General features: G+C 49.2%; 1 protein-coding gene across 3 annotated transcripts; it reads left to right on the top strand.

Moving 5' to 3' along the window:
* The first annotated feature begins 268 nt into the window (after positions 1–268).
* STK11IP (serine/threonine kinase 11 interacting protein) lies at positions 269–19,508 on the top strand. 3 transcript variants are annotated; one of them, XM_059475810.1, is made up of 24 exons: positions 269–407; positions 507–709; positions 2,745–2,819; positions 3,041–3,136; positions 4,059–4,166; positions 4,374–4,445; positions 5,404–5,533; positions 5,683–5,786; positions 6,586–6,675; positions 7,700–7,741; positions 8,239–8,406; positions 8,707–8,788; positions 8,893–9,258; positions 9,442–9,632; positions 10,591–10,701; positions 11,430–11,625; positions 12,994–13,482; positions 14,980–15,095; positions 15,287–15,384; positions 15,559–15,737; positions 15,987–16,071; positions 16,539–16,621; positions 18,131–18,357; positions 18,660–19,508. In XM_059475810.1, the coding sequence occupies exons 1-24, from the start codon at positions 353–355 to the stop codon at positions 18,798–18,800; spliced, it is 3,507 nt and encodes a 1,168-aa protein (XP_059331793.1). In that variant the 5' UTR covers positions 269–352; the 3' UTR covers positions 18,801–19,508. The 3 variants fall into 3 exon arrangements, with proteins under 3 accessions (XP_059331793.1, XP_059331794.1, XP_059331795.1); XM_059475811.1 differs by having other exon boundaries at positions 12,997–13,482; XM_059475812.1 differs by having other exon boundaries at positions 13,057–13,482.
* The last annotated feature ends 4,015 nt before the right edge of the window (positions 19,509–23,523 follow it).

Raw genomic sequence — 23,523 nt, forward strand, 5'->3', positions numbered from 1 at the left:
CGTGCCGCGCCGCGCTGGCGGCGGGCGGCGCTGCTCCCCGGCCTCCCGCCGGCCCGGCCCGCTCCGCGCCGAGCGCCGCCGCTGCCGGGCCTCCGCCGCTTACCGGGAGGGCTGCGAGGCGGCGGCGCGGGGCGGCGGCGGGGCGGGGGCCGGGGGGCGAGGGCCCCGCCGAGCGGGAGGGGGACGCTGGGGCGGGCTCCATGGCAACCGGATGTGAGCGGCAGCCGCCTCGCTGGTGCGGCGGAAGGGCGCGCCTCGGCGGCAACGCGGAAGAGCGGCGGAGCGGCGGCGGGACCGGCCGGGCCGTGCCGAACCGGGCCGGGCCGGGGTCGCCTCGGCCTCCCCGCTGCAGATGGCGGCGGCCGAGACGCTGGTGCGCGGCCTGGCGCGGCTGCTGCAGGACGCGGGTGAGTGGCGGCCGCCGCGGGCCGGGCCGGGCCGGGTCGCGTCAGTGCCCCCGGCGTGTGGGCACTCACGGCCTGTCCTGTTCCTTCCCTGTCCTGCAGGGGACCTCGTCCTGGACGGCTCCAGCACGCTGACGCTGCTCACCTCCACCCTGCAGCACCTCACGCAGGTCTTCGAACAGCACCTGGGCTCCCGCAACCAGAACCGGGGCTTCGTGGCGCTGCCCTCGCACCCCGCCGAGACCGCCGCCATCCTCCAGGCGCAGTTCCTTTTCGATGTCCTGCAGAAGACTCACTCTCTGAAGGTCCGTACCCAGCGGGGCCGGGCCGGCCAGGGGAGGTGGCAGGCACAGCCTCAGAGCAGCCTCCTCTGGTGCCCATTGTCCCCGTGTGACCTGCGGGCCCCGTGGGTCACAGGGCTCCCCCAGGGCTCTTGAGTGGAGTCGTCGCTTAGCACGATAGTCTATAGCTGCTTACCTAGGGTCAGCCGTGCAACTCAGCAGAAAGTTTCTCGGAGTTAAAAACGGGGGCAACAGGAGTTAATTAAGTTCTGTCCTTGGTAAGGTGTTGTCATTGTTGGGGAAATTATTTCCTGAAGGGCTTGAGCAATTCAGGCAGCATCTGGCACCTGAGGACAGCTGAGTGCTCCTGGAGTGGTGATTGATGTGCCCAAGGCAGTGGAGCCAGGGAACTTGAGCAGATGGTCAGATGCTGTGCACACTCTGAGTCTGCTGCTTACTTCGGCAGCTTGGGCAGTGGTTCTGGTTGATGAGTTTCACAGCACAGGGATATGTCTAGTAACGTATCTTCATTAATTTTAACAATAAATAGGCTGTAGTAAAGAGGCTGTAATAAAGATATAACTGCAGATCAAGAAATTCTTCCGAGAGGTTTTCGAAAGGTGGCATGTGCATTGATGCTGGACATGATTCTGCTCAGCACTGAGACATGCTGGGTGGGTAGCAGAGGTGAAAGGAGCCTGAAAGGGGGAAGAGGCATTAGCAACTGTTTTGGGCTCTGCCATGGGGCTCAAAAGGTATTGTGGCTGAGCACTAAAATCTATGGTGTCTTTAAAAACTTGTTTTCCCTGTGAGAGTGGAGCAGTATCAGAATGTTGTTGGGAGGATTTTGTAACAGTGTAGTAAAGAGGGGCACAGAGTCTGGGGAGAAACATGGGTCTCCTGGCAGGAGGGGGCAGGGAGGGACGCTGCAATCAGAGGGATGTTGTGGTGAGCTCATGTTCTTTGGAAAATGTGCTCTGTCTGGAACAAGCCTCTAAAGAAGCCCCTGCCCATTGATGTCTGGTAACTCATTTACTTGGAGAAGCTAATAATTTATATCAGCCTGACAGATTTTTAAGACGGTGGAGGGAGAGGAGATGATCAAGACACAGCAAGAATGGCATCTGAAATAAACTTTGCTAGACCTGGTCATTAAAGCTTGCCAGTGCAAGCTCCACTTACAAATGCTCTTGTTCAACGCGCAGCATTAGTGCTGGCAGGCAGTGGGCAGTGATTCATTCCTGGCAGGGCTGTAGCTGTGGGTGCAGTAGTGGTAATGAGACCTTAGGATGTCAGTTCTGCATCTGATGAGTTACTTCTATGTGAATGTATATGTAACTGGCAGAGATGGTCTTTCTGGTTGTACTTTGCTGTCCACAGTGGAAGTGGTAACTGTTTCATTACTCACTTTCAGTAGCAGCCAGAAATACTGTTTATGTCCTAGAAGGTTAGAAGGTGGTTTTAATAGGCTGCTTTATGGTGTATGAACACAGCCTAACTGCCCTGTGCTGAAAGGACCTCTGGCTGCACTACAGAATGCAAAGAGGAGGTTTGCAGGCACCTCAGTCTAACACTAACAGTTTCTTGGAGACCAACTCTGTTTTCCATTGTATCTGCTTGTGATTTGCCTTATTTGGCCTCTTGTGGTGAAATGTACATGCACACCTCCCACCAGAGTGCTAGTTCTACTCAGCTGCTTGATAAACATACCTCCAGCAGTTAGTTTTGTCTTTAGTAGATTTGCTGGTTGTGGCTGATGAGGAATCCAGCTGTCAGACCTCCCAGTGGCACTGAAAGTGGCATAGCCATGTAGGCAGGGGAGATGAAGAGGAGCTCTGTGGGCTGGCAGACCACACTAACTAACATGCTATTCTCTGTGACCTCTACTGTACTATGGATCCAGGGAGACAGTGCCACTACCAGCACTGGGAGAGGGCTTTTAAGGGATCACCTGAGCTGGAGGGACAGCCTGTTCAAGGTGCTGCAGTTGGTGCATCAGGAAGGTGATAATGCAGCACAAATCAAGCTTGACATGAGACTTCTTTTCTAATTTCTCCAGCTTGTTCATGTTCCAAACTGTGTTTTGCAATCTGCTGTGAAGATCTTCCCTTTCAAGTCCCTCCGGCATCTGGAAGTAAGTATAGATGGCAAGAGTGATTTTGAGTCTTGCTGTTTGGGTTTTCTTGGCTAGTTTTGTGGCTGCAGAATGCCTCTGCTCCTAAAAACTGGGTAGGCTTTTGTGGCTTCCCTGGGAGGCTAAGATTAAGCAAGACTTGCTTGGGGTAAAACTTGGACCTGCTTCACCACTGTAATATTTTGATGTATGTTGTTCTTACTTTCTCATCACTGCTGCAGTTGAAGTCTGTCCCTCCACACTGCCTCCGGGGACTGCGATTTGTCTATTCTCAGCTGGAATCTCTAACCTGCTGCAAATGTATCAGTACACTGGAGGTGAGTGTCTACACAGCTTATGGGTCAATTGCAAGAGAAAGGCTGTCTTTATCCTACAGCTCCTATAGCTCTTCACACAGGGAAAATGTAGGAAACTGTGTCACTCCTTTTATTCATTCATTCATGTTGTGTATGGTTTCATCTCCCTTCCCTGTTCTGGGGTCCTACTCCTGTCTCAAGCAGTGTTGAAGGATTCCCTGCTTGCAAGCACATGTGCTCTGTAATCTTCTCTTTAGCTTCTTGAGAATTTCTGGCTCTAGATTACATTTGTGCCAGCTAGGTCTGACAGCTCTGTGTATCTGGCTGTTTCCACATTCAAGGACTGCAGCTGGTCAAGGTTTATTTCATTATACCTCAGCAGCCTTCTTAGAGCTTATTGTCAGAGGAAATACTGTGCCACAGTGTCTTACCTGCACTGCTGCCCAGCACATTTCTGAGATGTGAAGGCAAGCTCCAGCCATGAAGAGCTGAGTAGCATGGGCTGTGCTGGCCATGGGCCTCTGGGCTTCTCTTTGGGATGTAGAAGCAGACACCTGCTGGAGAGCAGGGGCTCAGGGTAGGGAGTGCTTTCAGAGCTCTTTATCTGTTAGGATACAAGTGTGTATCTTGCTTTTATTTGAGGGAGACCTGGAAATGATTTTGTTAGCATGAATCTTTGTGCTCAGTGTTCTGAGCCTAAGAAATTTAACAGATTAGGTTAACTATTGCCACTTCAGAGGAAACAAAAGCATCTCCCTTCTTTCTAAATATCTGGCCATGGGATTCGCATCACCTCCAAATACTTGAATTAGGGACATAAAAGTCACTGCCTCTCTAAGCAAAACAAGTATGTCAGCCACCTTCTAGACTGTTCTCCTGTGTTCATCTGCTTTTACTATAGCAGCTAGTACTCACCAAGGTATGGCTCCTCTCTTCCTCCTAGGAAATAATTTCAGCATGCGGTGGAGATCTGAGCTGTGCTCTCCCGTGGTTGGAACTGCAGACTGTGAACTTCAGCTATAACTCAATCACTGCCTTGGATGACTCACTGGTGAGTGGGGCATCCTTCCTGCATGGCTGAGGAGAAGAGAGGAGGTGATCACAGCCAAGAGCCAGGCCTTCTGTTACTGATGCTGCTAGGTCTGGGTGGGAGGGAGCAGGCAGTGTTAATTTTGCTGGCCTCTCCCAGCAGGAGAGGCTTTTCATGCTGTAACAGAGACAGATGTAGGATCTGATATAGTATCTTTTTGTCCCTCAGCAATTACTGAATGCTCTGAGGGTCTTGGATTTGAGTCACAACAAGATCCAGGATTGTGAGCACTATTTAACGGTGAGTATTTTGGGCTGACCAGCAGAGCTTCCTCCTATGCAGAGGATGCTGCTAAAATTCTGTAATCATTGACATCACTTTCCTACTAGGTGAGGTACAGTAAAAGAAGTTACAGATGTGATGTGGCTTAGAGCTAGTGCTTGCAGCCTGAAAACCATTGCCCTGTGTGTGCAGTCTGAGTGCCACTGAGGCAGAGAACGCTGTGTTCCTCACCTCTAAGACAGAGAGTTAGCTCTAGTTGTCACTTGGCAGCCCAGCATGGCTGAGTGGTAAATGCACTGGTACACACAGGGTACTCTGGGTGTACAGCCCCCCCACAGGGTGGGCACTCCACTGTGACCAAGGCTTTGCTGTAATCTGTGCAGCCGGTGAGAATTATGTAGCCAGGCATGGGGCTGTAGTTCAGTTTGTCCAAACTGCCAGCAGCATTTACTTCCTGCTCTGAGAAACTGGTCAGTTACTCTAGAAAAGGAATAGTCCATCACAATGGCATGTGTGTTTGTGGGGAACAGCAGTGAAATCCATGCTTTGCTGGGCTGGTTCTGCTTCTTTGAAGGAAAGCTATGAAACACTCTTTTTGTGGAGTTGGTGGGCTCACAATGTATCATTCCCCATCATCTTTACAAAGGTAAGAAAGGGTTTATTTTGGTAATTCACTCCTTTTGCTGAGGCAGGATGTGCAGTCCTTTCCTATGCTCCGTCAGAGTTGGTGAGGAAAGAGAAAGGTGCTCCTGGTAAATTTTGTAAAGCAGTCAGATGATGCTGAGTGCCCCTAAACAAACCACTCCCAATGTGAACACCGAACTCTTTCTACAGAAACAGTCTAAAGAAACTCACTTGTTGGTTCACCTTGTTGGGATGAAAAAAAATGGTAGAAGCTAGTGCCCTGCCTTGAGTTCAGGGCCAGGCTTTGAGATAAGGTCCCAACTGATCCAATGCTGCTCTTCTCTCTGAACAGACCCTTACAGAGCTAGAATACCTCAATCTGGCATACAACTTCCTGTCCAAGGTGCCAGCCCTTGGCATCTTCAGCCGATCCAAGCTGGTGACTCTGATCCTGCGCAACAATGAGCTCGACAGCATCAATGGTGAGCCCACAGGGGAGAAGCATTTCTGAGTTTGAAGCCTTTCTGTCGTCCTTGGGAATGAACAGAACTTGGAATCTTGGGCACAACTATTTTTACTAGGGTTCAGTTTTGGGGAAGGTTATGCTGATGGCTTCTTGCTTTGTTCACAGGAGTGGAACAGCTTGTGAATCTACAGCACCTGGATGTGGCCTATAACCTGCTGCTGGAACATGCCCAGCTGGCACCATTGTCCACTCTGCACTGTTTAAAAAAAGTAAGCATAAAGCCTGATGATTTGGTAAATTAGGGATTTCATGGTCAGGGTGTGCAAGATGGAGACTTTGTAGTAACCAGAGAGTTTTGAAAGATAGGTTCAACTCTTGAGCATTTAATTTTATTGCAGGAAACTGATGGGGCAGCCTTACAGAGACACCTGTGTTTCAGCCTTCATTTTTAGTGACCCTTCCTCAAGCTAACCTTTTTTCATACATTCACCGCCATTTCCTTGCTCGCCCTTTCTGATTTTAACATTGCCAAGTTCAGTTAAGATCCTCCCATAATCCTGTTGTGGATTTGTGTGTTCAGAGAAGTCTGAAGGAGCATGGCAGTCACTATAGTGCTTGTGAAAGAAGATCATAGAATCAGAGAGTGGTTTTGGTTGGTAGGGACCTCAAAGGTCTAGTTCCAACCCTCCTGCCATGGGCAGGGACACACCTCCCACTAGACCAGGTTGCTCAAAGCCACATCCAGTCTGGCCTTGAACACATCCAGGGATGGGACATCTACAGCTTCTCTGGGCCTGCAAAGGACTGTTTTTTCAACACTTCTCAGAGTCAGTACTGAAAAAACTCATAATGATTTAGGTAATGAATAGGAGGTACTTTAATCTGCTTCTCTATTTGCTGAACTAATTTCAAGAAGAATTTTAAAAGCCTGGTCCTCTCCTGGCTTGATAACTGTTCCACTGCAAGGATATTTCTTGAAGCAGAGAGAAAGACTGGAGCCTGCAGGCAGGATAGACTGGGGTAGAGAATATTGCTTCTAATAACAACTTGTGTGTTTCCCTCACCCAGCTATATTTGGAGGGAAACCCAATATGGTTCCATCAAAATCACCGATCTGCAGCCCTTGTCCATGTGTCTCCCAGGGCAGCCTTCTCCAATGTGAGTATTAGCCACCTGCCTTCTGCCCCTGCTGTTGAAGGCATAGGGTGTTCTAACACTTGGGGCAAATGAGGGAAAAGAAACTTGTAGATTTATTCCAGCTGTGTAACAGTGGTGATTCTTTTGTGGTTGCTTCTTTTTCTTTTTTTTTACCTGCAGTAGAGTAGTTTAACCTTACATTTTTATGTCATGTGCTGGCCAGCACAGAGTTGAATACTGATCTCAGGTTTGCAACACCTCAAATCTTAATATGGTTTCACTGTCTACCTCTTCAGTTTTGCTCACTGATGGAACTTTACTCTGCTCATGCTAGATAGTAATGATGTAGCTGGACTGTGCAAAGAAGGAGCTCACGTCTTTGCCCACCTGACCAAAGTATGTACTGCTTTGGCAGCCATGGCCACCTCTTTGTCTCCTTCACTCTGCTCTCAGTCAGGTGTCATTACTGTTCCCTTACACTCCAGTGCTTAGGTCAGTTCTTGGTAATCTGATTTCAAATAAAGAAGCCAGCAAATCCAGTGTTTGGCAGTTTAGCAGAATAAACTTACTTGCTAAGGGTCAAAGGTGTTCCAGAGCTGGTCTGCCCTTCATATTAGTGGCAAATGGCTGGATTCATTGTCTTCAAACTGCATCTTGGAAAAAGCTCAAATTACTGGAAGCTATGTGAAGTCAGGCTAGAAGTAGGATAAAGGCTTTGAGGTGAAAGTGAATACCTTTCAAAACAATTTGAGTTGTTGTAGAATAATCCATTGTACCTCTTCCGTGAACTGTCTTGGATACGTCTCTGGAAGTTATAAAGTCTGTAAACAGGAAAACCACAACGGTCCCTTCTGGCCTTACATGCTGTTAGGTAGCTACAGCTAAAGGAGTGGTGGATAGGCAGGAACAGGGTTGTTTCTTTGCAGTTTTTTTGCCAGGGATCCCAACCCTAGGGTGGCCTGAAGGGATGTAGGAGTCAGCAGAAGTTGTCCTGAGTATGTGCCAGCCAAATGGAATCTGACTGCAAATGGGTCTCTAATTACAGTTCTTCTTGGACGGGGAGCCACTCTCTTCCTCAGACCTAATGGTAAGTATAATTGTTAAAAACTGATCTTACTGGCTTTGGGACTGGGAACTCTGACAGGTTTTTGCATTGTCATGTGTCCTATTAAATCTTTATGGGCTACCTTGACTTTGACACAGATCATTTTGTCTCAGTTCATGCTGATTCCTAATAATTGCTGGAACTGGCCAGTGTGATTTATTCTGGCTTATGTAGCCTTGCAGGACTTGGAGCCTTGCCTGTTTTCTCTTCAGGTACTGTATGGTACTTGACACTTGAGCTACATGTCAGCAAAATACTTATCAGTTTCCCATCTGCTATTTTTAAGAAAGGCAGAGATTGAGGTAAATGAGACTGGTTGTGATAAACAATCCAATCAATCAGGCAGGATCTGTTGTCAGTGCTTAGAGATGGTGAAAGCTTGAGGTGAGGAGCAGGAAAGCTGTCAGCCTGAATTGTGGCTCGGTTACCTTGTCTGCCCTTTGCACTCAGCTGGAAATACTCTCTTTTTCTTGTTTTAGCACCTTCCAAGACTTGTGCAAAGTGTGTCCCAGTCCATCCACACTTCTACCTCAGAGAAGACTGCACTGGACCGCAGTGCACTGGAGAGCTCCTGTGCTGCAGACTTCAGCGACAGCCAGTCCCCATCAGAGAATGTGGCTGTCAAGGTCTCTCGAAAGAAAAGCAAGGTCAGGGACTGACATAGCTTCTTAGCCATGTAGCTGGTGTGTTGGGTGAAGTGGATGCCTTGATGTGAAAGCCTTCTGCACTGAGATGTGGTCTGGTACTGACTGCGTGGTTAGTGAGCCTCTACATTGCTGTGTGTTAGGAAAGGGCTTTAATGTTAATCTTCATATACCCTCACAAGTGTTTCAGGGTGTGTCCCTATACTGTAACAGCTATAAACCCTTCAGCTTGGCAGAGCCCCTCATCAGGTGCTGTTTTCATTGTTCTAGTTTCACAACTACTTTTATCCTGTTTTTTTCCAGGGAAAAGTCAAAGTGCGCAGAGCAAGTATTTCGGAGCCAAGTGACACAGAACATGAGCCCCAGGCATTACCCCTCTCTGCTGGTGAGCCTTGTTGTCTCCTTAATAACATAGCAGCTAAAGTGCCCACAGTAAGAGTGTTCTGGCCTGGTGACTACCTTCATACTTCCCAAGTTTTCTCTTTGCAGGTCTGGTCCTAGAGCATCAGAAGGAGATGAAGCGCCTGGCCAGCTTCAGGGATCGCTTTGGTGCTGACTGGCTGCAGTACAAGAGACACCTGGAGGAGCATGACCAAGTGCCTGTCATGTCCCACAGCCACTCTGCAGAGGAGATCACAGGCACACCTGCTGCAATGGACCAGCAGAGTGAGAGCTCTGACCCAGAGCAAGGAAAGCCCCAGGTATCCCAGGAAGAAGGATCCTCTCCTCCTTTGGATGACACTGCAAAGGAGGAAGAGCCTGAAGTACAGCTGGATGAGCCTATGGAAGGAGAACAGAGAGAGGAGGAGGTAGATGAGCTAATGCTTGGAGAGGAAGAAGACGAGAAGGTAGAAGGTAAACAGATCCTTTCACTGCTGTTTTTAAGGACTTGGATGAGAACAAAATAGATTAATCAAATGTGTTTTGTCTCTGAAGCTGTACCATGGTGCCCAGTATTGTGGGAATGCTAAGGACCTAGGTCCAGCAGGACTGAAGGCCTACTGCATGTACTGACCTGTATTGTGTCTTGTTTGGCAGTGGACCTGTGCCAGCCAGTGCTGGTGAGCCAAATAGAAGGAGAAGGGGACCCAGAGCCAGAGTGGATCTTCCTGCGAGTCACAGCTAAGCATGTGATTGAGGTGGAACTGAAGGCTGCCAGAGTCCTCCACAAGCTGGAGCTGAAATGCCTGAAGAATGTGGAGACCTCTGAGTTGACCTGGAAGAGGATGGTGAGTTACACTTCTCTGTGAGCCTTTGTCTTACTCCCTGTGTATGGCAGCATTCTAGATTTGGGCTCCTGTCGAGAATCCTGCAGGTCTTTCCCTAGCTCCTGCAAAGCCTGATTGAGCATCCCTTCAACCCAATGCATGTGTATCTAATGGCATCTCTATTGCTTAGACTAACTGTGATAATGCAGCAGAAGCCAGCATCAAATCTGTTCCAAAGATGGAATTTAAAGACAATGGCTGGAGTTGTTCTGGTGTGGAGGAATGAGAGACTTCTCAAGAGGAACTTAAACGAAATGGAGATCTCCTTCCCATCCATTCCTCACTGGGATATCACCCTGGTCTTGGAGGACTCTTTGTGGATTGCATTGTCTCTAGAGCAGCACAGAGGCTAGTTTGGCAGCTCAGTGGGCAGTGTGCCATCTGCTCTAGGTGCACACTTTAGCATTACCAGCCCTATTTGGCTTTTGTGGTTCTTTAGAAAGGGAGTCTGGAAATCCCTTTTTCCATGTGGTAAGATTTTAACATTCAGTCTGCATACAGACATGTTCACAGGTTTCTCTAATTCTGTTTTCTCTAAAAGCTCCAACTCATTTTTAAACCCTGCCCTTGTGCCTTTTTGAATGTTTGTGGTTTGATATTCTTCTGAAATACCTTTATGAAAAAGATGTTTTGTTTGAAACGCTTTGTTCTAGGCCTTGAGAGTTACTGTTGTAAGTTTCAAGCGCTCATGCAATTTTTCAAGCACTCAATGCAAGTCTTGTCAGCACTTAATAGCTTTATATTTGTTTATTTATTTCTGCCCATTTTACCAGACTCCCAAATGCTATCAGCTGTGGAGGGATGCTTAGGACTCACTAAATTAAGTGCTTGTATGGCCATGTTTCAGCCCTTTGCAAGCAAATGTAGTGTGTGAAAGCTTCTCCCTCATCCTAGAAAGGGTGTTTTCTGTCTCCTGCAGGACCTGGAGCGAGTTTTCCCTGTCCTCACGTTGCACTTCAGCTACATCCGCAAGGACCGGCAGAAGCGCAGATACGTGGTGCTTGACGACTGCCCCGAGCAGTGTCTGCAGGTGGGGGCCTTGGGGAGGGGCCACTGTCACTGCAAGGCACTGAATTATTCCAGCCAGCATAGGGCTGCTGTTCTCAGAGCACACAAGCACCTGCTGCCCATGTCTGGCTTGTAGGGATTTCTTCTTCTGCACAGGTGACCTGTGGAGGGCCCTGTGAGCATGGCTTGGGCAGTGGAGCTCCTGTAGCATAAACATTGCTCTCAAGGAGAGAGTCTTGCAGTTTCCTCCCTCTTGGGATGAAAAGTTTGTAGTCAAGCTAGTGATCATTACTTGTACACATGCAATGTAATGTTTTGTGGGTGCTAAGTGATGTGCTGGCCTGTGTTTGGTCCTCTGGACAGTGAATGTCAGTGCTATGTCCACACAGCTGCTGTAGGGACTCTGGTCTCTCATTCAGTAATTTCTCTCAAAATTTAAGTACATTTGAACAAGTTGTTAGAGACAAGGCACAAATAGATGGGACCCTTGTGATCAGAGTTCCAGAGGGAGCCTGTCAGTATGCAGCTATCGGGCACAGACCTGCAAAAACAGGTTGTCTCTTGGTCTTCTGCAGTGAAGCTCCATGCCCTTGGCAAGTCTTGCACAGCTGGGAAATATTCTTGCACCCCTTACACTCTGAAATGCTATAGTGAGGCATGTGAAAAGACTTGCTGGTGTCAGAAGCTTGATTTTATTAGTACAATCATAGCTACCTGACAGAACCCTTTTCCCTGTGCTGCTATTTATAGTGTATCCTTGAAGTGTTGTCCCCAGCTGTTGAGGAGAATCGGCGAAATCAGGACCAAGAGAAGGGGTCCATGAAGCTCCAGTGCCTGAAATGCAAGCAGGAGTTTTCACAGTCCCTGCCCCCCTGGCATCAAGGTTCCTATTCTTCAGAGCTTGGAGACACCAAAATCCTGGAGACTCTAGTTGCCACAGGTCAAGGTAGGCTGTAGTGCCAAGAAGAAGGATGTTTGCTAATTAATGCCCAGGCAGACTTCCAGGGTGGCAGTTGTGGTGCAGAGCATGGAATGTATAGGAGATGTGTTGTCAGATGAATTCTCACTTGGCCTACTTGGACTGGGAAAAACCTTGTTTCCTAGCAGGAATAAACCACTGGTTTAAGGTTAAGTAAACACCACTCCTGTGCTGAGTGGCCTGGGGGAGCACAAGGGTGCTGGAAACTGAAGTCTGGGAGAGGACTTAAAGGTCATGTAGTCAGTTCTGCCACAGAGACTTTATTTGTTCTAAAGAGCTTTTGCTAATGGAAGCTTCCAGGGAATCTGCATCAGTATTTCAGGTAAAACTTTGGCTGTTAGACATCAGAAAAACAACCAGAACCCTAATCTAAGTCTCCCTGTCTGTGATCTTAAGCCCACTCTTGCTGCCACTTCGGAGGAGCAATTTATTTTTTTCTTTGTACTTGAGGGCCATTGTTCTCCCCTGGCAACTTTTCCTAGTTTCTGTCCTCTAGACTAAATAAGCTCAATTATCTAGATAATTTACTTGTCAGTCATATCTCATACATTCAGTTTCTTGCTGGTCTTTGTACTTTTTCCCATTTGTCCACGCTTTTCTTTGGCTGTTTAAAACTAAATGTGGTATTTCAGCTGAGATGTGGCTATTCCTGTGTAGGCATCTTGTGATTGCTGTGTTTTTTGAAGCTCAGTTTATATTCCAAGTGGGGAGTGCCATAGCTGAGAAGATGCTGTTTTGAGAAAGTATCCTGGGATTGAAGTACTGCAATGAACACAGAAGTGCTGTCCTGACTGCAACACTTTTCTCCACCCCAGGATACTTTCTTGTCCCTGCCACAGTAATGGGAATCCCATGATCCAGCTGGGAGTCTGTTCTGGTGTGGGTGAAGGGAGCAACAGGAATCAGTGTCAGAAGGGATGAGGGCAGCTGGGAAAGGGACACAGCATGCTGGGGATGGAGATGGCTAAGGAAGATTGGATTGACTGGTCATGAGCTTGGGCTTCTGAGGTTCTGTGGGCACTTGCAGATGTGAAGTGAAGGAAAGTCACGAGACAAAGCCCTGGTACAGTTTCAGTTGCAACCACAGCACACACTGGGCAACCCTAAATCTGAGCAGAACTATTTCATGTGGCACTGATCCAGAATTTCTGGTTGATTTGTGTGGGGAGGTATGTAGGATATGCTTCTGAACAAGTTGCTTAACAAGCTGCTCAAGTCAGACTGTAACTATTCTCTACTTTGAAAAGGGAGGTTTCTTGGTTTGCAGAGGGGGTGGGGGGAAGTAAAATCCTGCCTTTTCTTTATACCTGACAAACTCTTTCACACGTCCTGCAGCAGCTGGTGAGCCCATAGCCTGTCCCAGTTGTTCCAGTGACCATGTGGTCATTCTGCCTTCAGAGGAGTGCTCCAGCACGCCTCTGCTGCCCGGTGCCGACAGCACGAGTGAGGACCTGTCAGACTCCGTGCTGGAGGGAGGCAGCCAGCAGGAGGGCCCAGAGGAAATGTCTGTCCTGGCCACTGGGAGCGGGCAGTTCTACATTGGTGGGGAGGACAGCTCGGAGATAGACACCAGCAACAGCGCCAGGAGCCCGGAGCTGAGTGCTGAGCCTGAGCCTGGCAGCACTCTTCATCCCACCTGCCGTGGATCAGAGGGTGGCTCTGGGAAGGAGCAGGGTGTGAAGAGCCAATCCTTGTCCCTCAGCCACCCGGACACCAGCGGGGGCAGCCTGGTGGGAAGCTGCCGTCACAGCGCTTCTCGGGGGCCCACACCTTCCCCGCTCTCTGTGAACTCTGAGTCCGAGGAAACATGGAATCTCAGTCCTTGTGAGTATGAGGAAGCTGTGCAGGGTTTAGGGGTGTTGGCAGCTTGTTGCTGGTTTTATCACTGGTGCTTGCATGCTACACTTTCTCCTGTTTAATGGGGAAGGGGGACATCAAGTGTGAGCATCCATAAACATGTGGTTCTTATAAGCAGAGATTTTCATTCCCCTCTCTGTTAAATCTTCATGCCTGAAGGTAGGAAAGTGAGTCAGCTCCTAATACCTATTATTGCTTAGACTCTGAGTAATAGGGTCTTGTTCTAGAAGCTGCATTGCTCAGTTATGGACACACTGGGTTCCTGTGGCATCCATGAGCTGCCAGCTGGAGCATTACCTTTGGAGAGTAGTATGCACAATTACTCTCTATTTATTCTTGGCTTAAGTGCAGTGTGAGGCTGGTGTGCTAGTAGGAGGCTCTGGTTTGTGGATCTACAGTTCTTGTGCTTTCCTCACTTTTTTTTGTGAGCTTCAGATGACAAAACCTGTCCAATAGACTGCATGCTGGCTGTGTGTAAGTCTTACATGACTGAGTGCTGTCATGTAAGACAGGAGGTCCACAAATTATTTTTCTGAAGGACCTTGGATTTCTGATGTATCAGATTGCTTTTGGCTGGGTAGCAGGTTGTGATTTACAGAATAACAAGTTGGAAAGGAGCTGTGGAGGTTATCTGGTCTAGCCCAGCAAATGACTCTACTGCAGCTGAGTGTAGTTCTGATTTATAACCTGTTGTTTTATTGATCTATAGAGGTCTCCCCCAGCCCTTCAAGACTGCTGTGCCTCAGAAGAGGAGTCAGTGTAGAATCAAAGTTTTAAGGTTGCTAGGTTCAGTCTTGTACAGTTGAAGTATGAGAAATAAGGCAGTCTCTTTTCTGGGGTCAAATTGCGAGGTCCCAATTTAAAACGGAGCCTATGGAAAGTTCCTGGTGAGGAGTGGTTGATTAGTGCAGCATTTCTGGTGGAGAACAGGCTCTGCTGGGAAGTGTGAACTCTCGGGCAGTACTATGGCTGTTGTGTAAATTTTTTGGTTATACAATTTCATGACAAACCTAATTATACTCTTTAGCAGTTTTATTGGTGTCTTCCTCAGGCCTCTTTAACCTTGCCACGATCAAAGCCAGTTAAAAAGTTGACCTGAGCTGACACCAGCTGAAATAAGAAATATCTTTCTGGCTTTGTGATAAAGAATTGTCCTCCTGCCAAATCCAGCAGCAAAGCAGTGTCCTTCTGTGACTAAACAGCCAAGAACAGTTTGAATCTGACTTAGACCAAAGCTTTGTATATCTGAAAAAAAAAGCAAGTGTTGGAGCAATGAATTCCTCTTTTATCTCCACATGGAGACCTGTGGCCTGTAAAACCCACAGGTTTGGCCCTTTGTCTTGAGGAGAGACCTGATGGAAGCAGGTGTGCAGAGGGGGTGACACTGTGCCCTGGTGCCTGTGTGCATGCTCAGGCAGCCCCTGGCCAGGGGACAGTGTCATTGCTGCCCTCTGCTCTCCTCAGCTCTAAACAGCGTCCTGAACACGAGGGACTTTCACGCAGTGGATCATCGCCTGAAGCTCTACCTGGACATGGAAGTGTTTGAGGAGAATGCTGAGGAGTTCCAGTGCTTCCTCAAGGTGAGCTCCCACAGCACCACTCCTACAGCTCTTCTGCTGTCCCTCTTGCCACCCTGCAAGTTCTGCACCGAGGTGGCATCTCAGAGACTATGGGGTGCGAAGGGAGCTGAAGTGTCTTTGAGTCTGGCCTTTCTGTGGATGAGCTGTCAAGGGGCAGGCCAAAGCTGTGACCCACCCTCTGTGTGCTCTAGGTGGTCATAGTGAAGTTTGGCCGGCCAGGAGAGTTCCTCTCAATCCTGGTTGCTTCTGACCTCAAGATTTATGTGCTGGAAGTCACTGGAGCTATCAGGTGAGGACCCTGCAGCAAGTCTGTGAGTGGTGGGTAGTGCCAGCCTGTGCCAGCCTTGCTGCCCTTACCCTGCAGGGGTGGTGACATGCACAGGGCCTGCTGGCAAACCCCTTGCTGCAGTGGGAGAGAAGATGGGGCAGCCTGCTGCAGCTGGGGGCTGTGCTCTGTGATTAGGGGACAACCTGCAGACTGGCTGAAGAAGAATGACTCTCATTACCTGTCTGATATTTCTCATCTGGAAGTGGGACTCTGCCACCAGACCTTGAGAATGGAGTTTGAGAACCCAAAAACTTCCTACAATCTGCTGATCCGGAACCAAAGCTGCTGTGACCAGTTCCTGCAGACCCTGACAGGTAAGAGTAGAGCTGTAGGGGCGTTGGGCAGAGGATTTGAAAGATTTCTTCTTGGGGAACTATCAGGACAGCTATTGTTGGATAGATGTTGGAAATAAACTTCCTGACAGGTCAGAAAAAGAGTTGGGAGAGAATCTCACTGCCATCATAACTTGGAACACCTCTCTGAACAGTAGAGAAGTGTCCTGAGCTGTTTTGTGCTGCCCTTGGGTTTGCAATGAAAGACACCTGCCTTCTCCCCCTCTTTAGATCTCATGCAAGAACTGCCTGCTAAGCACAGGAGTAAGGTGAAGGAAATCCCCACTGTGGAAATGAATCCCCAGCACTGGTTATGGTAAGAGCCTGTGAGAGGTTTGGATTTCAGGTAGGAAGGGATGTCTGCTTGTCCAGCAGACCCTGGGAAGCATTGGGGGTAGCACAGAAGGAGGCACCACTGGAGTTGCAGCCAGGCCTGTGTTAGTGGTTTAGGGCAGCTGTCTCAAGTGCCTGCTGCACAGAGGGTGAGCAGGCAAAGGGTGTCATGGGCTGAGCCAGGCAGGGCAACTTCAGCTCTTCTGGAGGAGCCAGACTATAATGGAGGGAGTAGAAGTGGGAGGCATAGGGCAGCCTTCTTGCAAGAAACATTTGGCTCCTGGCTGTCAAGGTGGTAGTCAGAGGACCAGGAGAAGGAGGACTTTGCATTATCTGGGAGGCATGGGTCCTTCCCTTCACTGGGAGGACTGGGAATAGTAGCTAGTTCACAGCAAGCCTAGACTGGAAACAGATTGCTTCCTTATCAGCCCAATGTTGTATCTCCTCCAGGCCTCTGCTGGACTCCAAGAGCACAGATTCTGCAGCTGCAGATGACACTTGTTTCTTCTACCTGCTGGCATACCTGATCCAAGGTACAGGAGATCTCAGCAGCCAGATGTCCTGCACATTGTGCTGTCTGCTTACATGCTTGTGATTTTAGTGCACAGTCTGGGGGAAAAGAGCTGTGCCTTTTTTCCAGCAGTGAAATGGGTTAGGGGCATGGGTGAGGGCTCTTTTCTAATGTTGGGCTGTGTATAATAGCAGCATACTTCTGTTCATCCAGCAAATCTCCCAGTCCTTTTCTACATGGAAGTCTAAGCTCTAGGGAGCAGCTGGTCCTGCACACCAGTTTTGGTGACAGCTTGAGAAGCTGGAGATTATGTGAGGGCTGGATCATTGCCTTGATCTGAGGGAAAGATGAGGAGTCATAAAAACAGATGGTTTGTCTGAGTTGCTGAAAGGCTTCTTCATTTGGGAAAACAGAAGTAGGTGACCAGAACCTGAGATGATAGTACAGGAGGAGCCTGCTTGGAGCCCTTCAGGTTTTGTTCCAGGCCTTGCTGAGGGACAGATGTGTTAAACTTGAGGTTTGAGTGAATAATTCCAGTGTTGTCATACCTTGGGACACTGAAAAAAAGCAACCTAACTCTTAATCACATTCTGACCAATCTGCTAAGCTTTTGCACCCCTGATCACCATTGACCATCGGGGAGGCATGGGAGTGTGAGAATCAGAAGGAACCTGTGGGAAGTATGTTTATTGCTATCCTTAAGCTGAACAAATAGTATGTGAGAGGGAGAACTTAAAGTGTGTTTTTCTTACTCTAAAGTTTTCTCCTCTTTTAGAGTATGGTGCCCAAAACTGGACACAGTTCCAGCTGAGATCTCATTACCAAGTAGACAGGATTAATTAAACATCCCCTTTCTGATAGTCCTACTAATTCCCAAGAGTGAGATGTGATGAGAAAAGCAACATACTGCTGCATCAGCTTGTGATCCCCTGTGACCTCAGCCAGTTTTGCTAATGGTTTCTATTACTGTGCATCTAACTTATTCCCAAGTTGTAGTGCTTTTAATTTGCATCAACTGAAAGAGCTGGATTATATTTATGTTGCCTAAAGTTTATCAAAACTACTTTACTTCCTGTCGTATTTATGATGCATCCCAGCTTGGTATTAAACTTTATGTGTGTGCTCTCTGTTCCACCCATCAGATATCTGCAGCCAGAGAAATTCAGGCCAAAAAAGGCAGGCTTTGAGCTGCAGCTATCAAATTTTAACTAAGGAGTAGTAAAATGTTGTTTAAGAGGTCAAAGGACTCAGATGACTCTTCCTGCCTCACTTGAGGGCATGAGCTGGACAAGCCTTGCTGGGCAGTGGTCTTTCATGTGCATGCTCCTGCAACAACCTTGGATAAGCTGGTCAAGCCCAGCCACATTTCAGTACCCTGGTCCCCTCTTCACTCAGGAAACTGGATAAAGTCATTCACCCAAGTTATTGCTGCTGTAAAGGATTTCCCTAGGGGAGGAATGGAGAGCAAAGCTGGTTCTGTGGTGACTCAGGCTCTCAGCAAAGCATTTCTTATTCCCTCATATCCTTTTAGGGGCATCTGCTTTTCCTGTGACCCTGCTGAGTACCCGAAGCATGCTATTTCTGCTGGAGGAGAATCACCAGTGGCAGGTGCAGCCCTCCTTGGATGAAGACCATGAGGCAGAAATGCCTCCCAGGAGCAACATGCAGTTGAAGGAGAAGCAGCCAATCACCAGTATCAGCAATATCATCACCTATCGCCTCTGTCCTTGTGACATCAAGCTGATGCTTTACGATGAGGTAAGCGGGAGGTGCTCATGGGCTCAGGGTGCTGGGGGCTGACTGTGCTCAGATCCTGTTCCTGCAGGAGTGTCTTGGAGCTGTCATCTCCCATCCTAACCCAGGGCCTTGTACCACAGAGCCAGGGGAGCACACTGGAAAGTCTTGCAAGGGACACTCAGCTGCTGGCAGCAGAGAGGGTCGAGGAGGTCACAGAGGAATTAGGAGGAGCCGGCAGCTGTGCTGGGGGATGGTGGCTCAGGCTGATTGGTGCCTGTCGGGCCAGTCTGCTCATTCACCTGCCTGCCTTTCCTCCCTGCCAGGTGCTGAAGCTAGAGAGCACGTGGCACATCCGCACAGAGTGCCCGGAGCTCCTGGTGGAGCTGGTGGAGTGGATCCGCGGGCCCTGGGAGGAGATGTTCTCCATCGAGCTCCGGAAGGCTGTGCATGAGGCACTGGAGTGAGCCTGGGGGCTGGAGCAGCCAGGGCCTGCAGCCAAGTGCTGCTGTGCCAGCAGTGGTGCGCAAGTGTCTCCCATTCCATCTGGCCTTGCTGTCCTGTGGCCTCTGTTTTCCACTCTACTCTTGCCCCTGGCCCCTTCTGGTGGGTAAGAGGGGAGCACACGATGGTTCAGGCTGCACAGTCAGTTATTTGCACTGGATTGGACACCCAAGGAGAAGGTGGAGAGTGTTCCTTGTAATAAATAGTGTGTAAGGTACCCAAAGGCAGTCAGGTGCCGTTTCTGGCAGATGCATTTGCTGCCTTCTTAGCTGTTTCAGGACAGCTATCATCATATGCTGATGATTTTTTTTTTCCTCTCCCTCCTTCTTGTCCATGGTTTCCCTAAAGCTACCTGCTTCAAACTGGAGCCTGATTGCACAAGGGGATGAAGCATGTTGTACACAACCCCACAGAGAGCCCTTGCCTCTGTGCCTGATGGGGCATGGCTCAGTCTGCTGCTGTAGTCTTTCACTGTCACTGGGAGGAAGGAGCCTCGAGGTTCTCAGCACAGAAATGTGTTGCTCGTTGCTTAGGGGTCAGGACCTTGATGGGCACCAACAAGAATAAGCAAGGCTTAGGCTTTTTCTGAGAAGTCCAAAAGCAAGAGTCTATTTTAACATGAGTTTTACTATTTTCTATTGTAATAAAAGCTTATATTTATTGAATTGTCATTATTTCCTTGTTTCATTCTTTTGCAGTGGTGTAATGTCTTTCTAAGGGCTTCCATACTGCTGCCTCAAGGGTTCCCTAACATCTCACTGGATTTAGGCCATTCTCCCTGTCCTGTTCAGGGTGGGTGTGAATGGGATGCTAGGCTAATCTTCTCCACTTTCTTCCAAGGAGCAACAAAGGAACAATTTTAAACAGGATTAGACTGACACTAGGTACAGGTTGTGGTGTTCTCCTTTGACTGTTGCCCTTATGTGGGCATCCTTTCAGCCCCAGCTGCTTACTGGCTGCACAGGCCCTCAGAGGCCTGCCTGTCTCAGGAGCTGTTGTTGGTGTGGCTGTAGAGGTGGGAGGGCCTGCCTCTATGTTTTCCCCAAATAGAGGTTTACCTTGTCTCAACTTCTCCTACAGAGTTAAATGTGCCTCAAAAAATGCTGCTGCCTGGCCAGGGCTTTGCTAATTTCACAGTCTCTGCCCCTGCCCAGTGAAGAGCAAAGATAGAACTGTGTGTGATGTTTGATGCAGTTGAAGCTCCCTGTGGGGGTGGGCAGAAATGGACCTGTTACATTAGGTGCTGATAGTGGGATCTGATACCCTAAGTAGGGACCTTTACTGATGGTAGCTTTTCCCAGAACAGCTTCTGTTTTCCTATGAATGTTCAGTCTGCAGCTTCAGGGCAAGTTTTCTGACTGTTCAGTCCTTAGTGACAAACCTGTATTTTATGTCAATGTGATCTTGATTTTTATGAAGATGTGCATTTGACATTCAGTGACCTGATGCCTGTTTTCTTTGGATATTGAATATAGCCGCTATTCACAGTAGTCTGTATGACATTTAAACTTTCCACATGTCCAAATTTGGTGTCAGTGGCTTCAGTTTCTGTCATCGAGAAAACAGCAGGGACTTGGCCCCACTGCATCCTGCTGCTTCCCTGAAAAGATGCAATAAAGTTTCCCTTCCTGCTCAAACCCATCTATGCCATTCTCATAGCCTTAGGAGAGCAGGAAGTTCAGTTTCCATCCTGGGTCTGAAGGCCACTCTTTCTTGGGGTCACTGTACTATTGGATGTTTTTCTGTCACTTCCAGAGGCAGTTGAGTTGCTGAAGGCCCACAGTGGCCAATATTTTTATCTAGCCATCTATAGACTTGATAAGATCTGTACTGTCTGGAGGCAGATGTCACAATTCATCCCACTTTCTCCCCTCTTCCTCAATCGGCTGCTGCTCTCTGTTCCTTTGGGGATCTCAGACTGAGTGAGCTCAGTCCCCAGCTTTGTCTGGGGGAAGGACTCTGGGAGAGCTGAGCCAGTAAACACCAGTAGGGTTTTATGTCTTCATCTTGCCATTTAAGGAGCTTGTGTAAGTTCTGCCTTCACCTTCTATAGCTGCGTTTTTCACGAAGGGCAAGAGTCAAATTTGGAGTTACTGGACCAGTTCGTTGATGTCTCTTCTGCTCCAGCTGATTCCCTGAGAAAACTCATCCCGAACTTGCTTTTCTGGTGCTAGCCAAGCTGCACCTTTGCTACTCCAGTATCTGGGTGTGTGTTGAGGGGCCTGACAAAGTGTGGACTGCCAGAACCAAAGGTTTTGGTTGTGTGCCTGTCCACAGCTCTTCTCACGTTTTATTTCAGAGGTGACTACTTATTTGCCGCTCTTCTTTGCCATGTCTGTCGTAGTCTGTGCTCCCAGCTCAGCACCAGCCTCTTGGTCCCCTTAACAGCACCCTGCTTTTCTGCATTCCTTTGGCTGCTGCACTGACAGGAAAGCTCACATGCACTGCTGCAACCTGTCTCTCCTCTTCATGAAACACTTGCTTTGTTTTCACTTAGCGTGTTCTCCTGGTTATTACAGATTAACCCCTTTTTGGTTACTCCATAATCACAATGCTTTGCTGTAGAGCTCCTGCACCTGGTGCAGTGATTACATTAACTGGTCTCCTTGCATCAGCTGGGTGTGTGCAAGGGCTCCCCTAACACATTCCACCATCCAGCACTGCAGGCATCCCACTGATGGCTGTGTGGGAGCTGGGGCTGTATAGGACAGCTGGGGTTTGCAGAAAGGTGGAATAGACATTGAACCAGCTGCAGATACCTTCTGCCTGTCTCAGTTTTGATTATGCCATCCCCTAGCTGTGCTCTTAAACAATCTGGATTTTGCTCCTTCTTCTCCTTTTCTGGGTGCACTGTGCTCCAGCACTCAGCTGCTAGCACAGAGCAAGGCTGGTCTGACCCTCTGTTTCCCTGCCTGTGCTTGCCTGTAGCAGTCTCTTCTCGAGGTGTATGTAGCTGCAAGGATTCCCAGGCCGGGGTGGCCACAGGGCTCTGGAGACAGGCTGCAGGCAGCCGTGGGCTCAGGCAGCCAATGCCACCAGCCTGAAGCTACCACCACTGCTCCATGGGCATGTACCAGCCCTGCTTTGCTCTGCTGTTATCAATGAAAATGATGCCTTCAGTCGTGGGCTTGGCTATTTCAGTGCTTCTTGCTGCATCTCTGCCCTCTAAAGCAGTGCTGCCTTGAGCATATGTAGTTTGTATGCTCATAGCCCCCTTGCACTGTGCTGAACTAGAGAAGCCTGGTGACTGGAGTGACTGGTCATTTACTTCTAGCAGAATATCCCTGCTGCCTCATCTCCAGGGGATGTGAGATGTACCAGCAAAGGGCACATGTTCCTCATTTGTCATGGACCTGTCTGGGCAGCTTCATCTCTCCAAGGTGCCAGTGATCCTTACCCAGCACACAGAGCAGTGTCCAGGGCCTGTGTAAAGCCCTTCCCTGTGGGCTGCCCTCCAGTTTGGCAGGCAGGGGAAGAGCAGCCAACGCAGGCTGGGCTCAGTGCTGTGCATGGTGCTGGCAGAAGTCACCAGAAGCACCCAGGAACTGTGAAGGACACTGTAGCATGAGAGAGGAGAGCAGGGGCTGTGCCCCCACTGTGCTGCATAATCAAGTGGGGGGATAAAAGGGAAGGAAACTATTTTAAAGCCATCTTAGCCTTTGCCCAGCCTCTGATGGAGGGCATGGTCATTGCCCTTCGTGCTGCTGCAATGGAGTGTGCCTCTGCCCCTTATCAGAGGAAGGGTATTAAGCTAGTTATGGAGCTGTCCTGTGTCAGGACAAACAATCCCTAATAGAATTGTCTGTTCCCTGTCCCAGTGCCAGAGAAGTTGTTTAATCTGGGAAGAGTGTGTTTGCTGCCAGGGCTACGTGCTGCCTACCTGCAGTGCTACCTACCTGTAGTGCTGCCTGCTCGGCCCTGCTTGGAGATGGTGGAACTGGCTTCCTCAGCCTGCTGCCAAGCACCAGCCAGGCATTGTCCATGTCACCCCACAGCAAACACACCCAGGGCGCCCAGCCCCACCATCTGCTTACTGCCACTGTCCCCAAAAGCAGAGGCAGTCATAGCAGGGCCCAGCCCATCCTGCTGTATTGATCAGAGCAGAAACTGAGGCTGCTATCAAGAGCCAGGCTGGGCCCTGCATGCTGTGTCTGGTGGCCAAAGCAGGGGCTGGCACTGGCATCTCAGAGGGTGCCTCTCTTGCAGCACTGTGCCTAAACAGAGAGGGAGTTCCTGCACCAGCTCTTGCCAATGTCCATCCTGAGCTGCAGCACTTGTCCAAGAAGTGGATGTTCTTCTTATCCCTCTGCTTACACTCCCCCTCAGCCACTATGTCCTCTTTTGCCAGCTCCCCTTGCTCTCGCTGGGCTGTGCAGCTGCCCTTCCGTGGCTCTGCCCCACAGACTCAGTGGTTTGGGGCTGATCCTGGTTTTTGCAGTTAGTGACAGTGCCCGTTTCCTCTGCAAAGCTGGTCTTTGGCCAGAGCCCACAAAAATGCTGCTCTGTACATCCTTCCTGCCCACAATGCTCAGCCTCAGCTGATGTGGAAAGGAATGAGGGTGGGCAACACCCTTCGTCCCCCGTCTTCCCTTCTCAGATGATGTAGGTTTTCCCTCTGCCCCAAGCTGAAAGAACGATGCCTCCGCAGGCATTTGGATTATGCAAGCTTAAGAAAAGGGTAGAGTG

This window comes from Ammospiza nelsoni, chromosome 7, assembly GCF_027579445.1.
Source record: "Ammospiza nelsoni isolate bAmmNel1 chromosome 7, bAmmNel1.pri, whole genome shotgun sequence".
In the NCBI taxonomy this organism is placed as follows: domain Eukaryota; kingdom Metazoa; phylum Chordata; class Aves; order Passeriformes; family Passerellidae; genus Ammospiza; species Ammospiza nelsoni.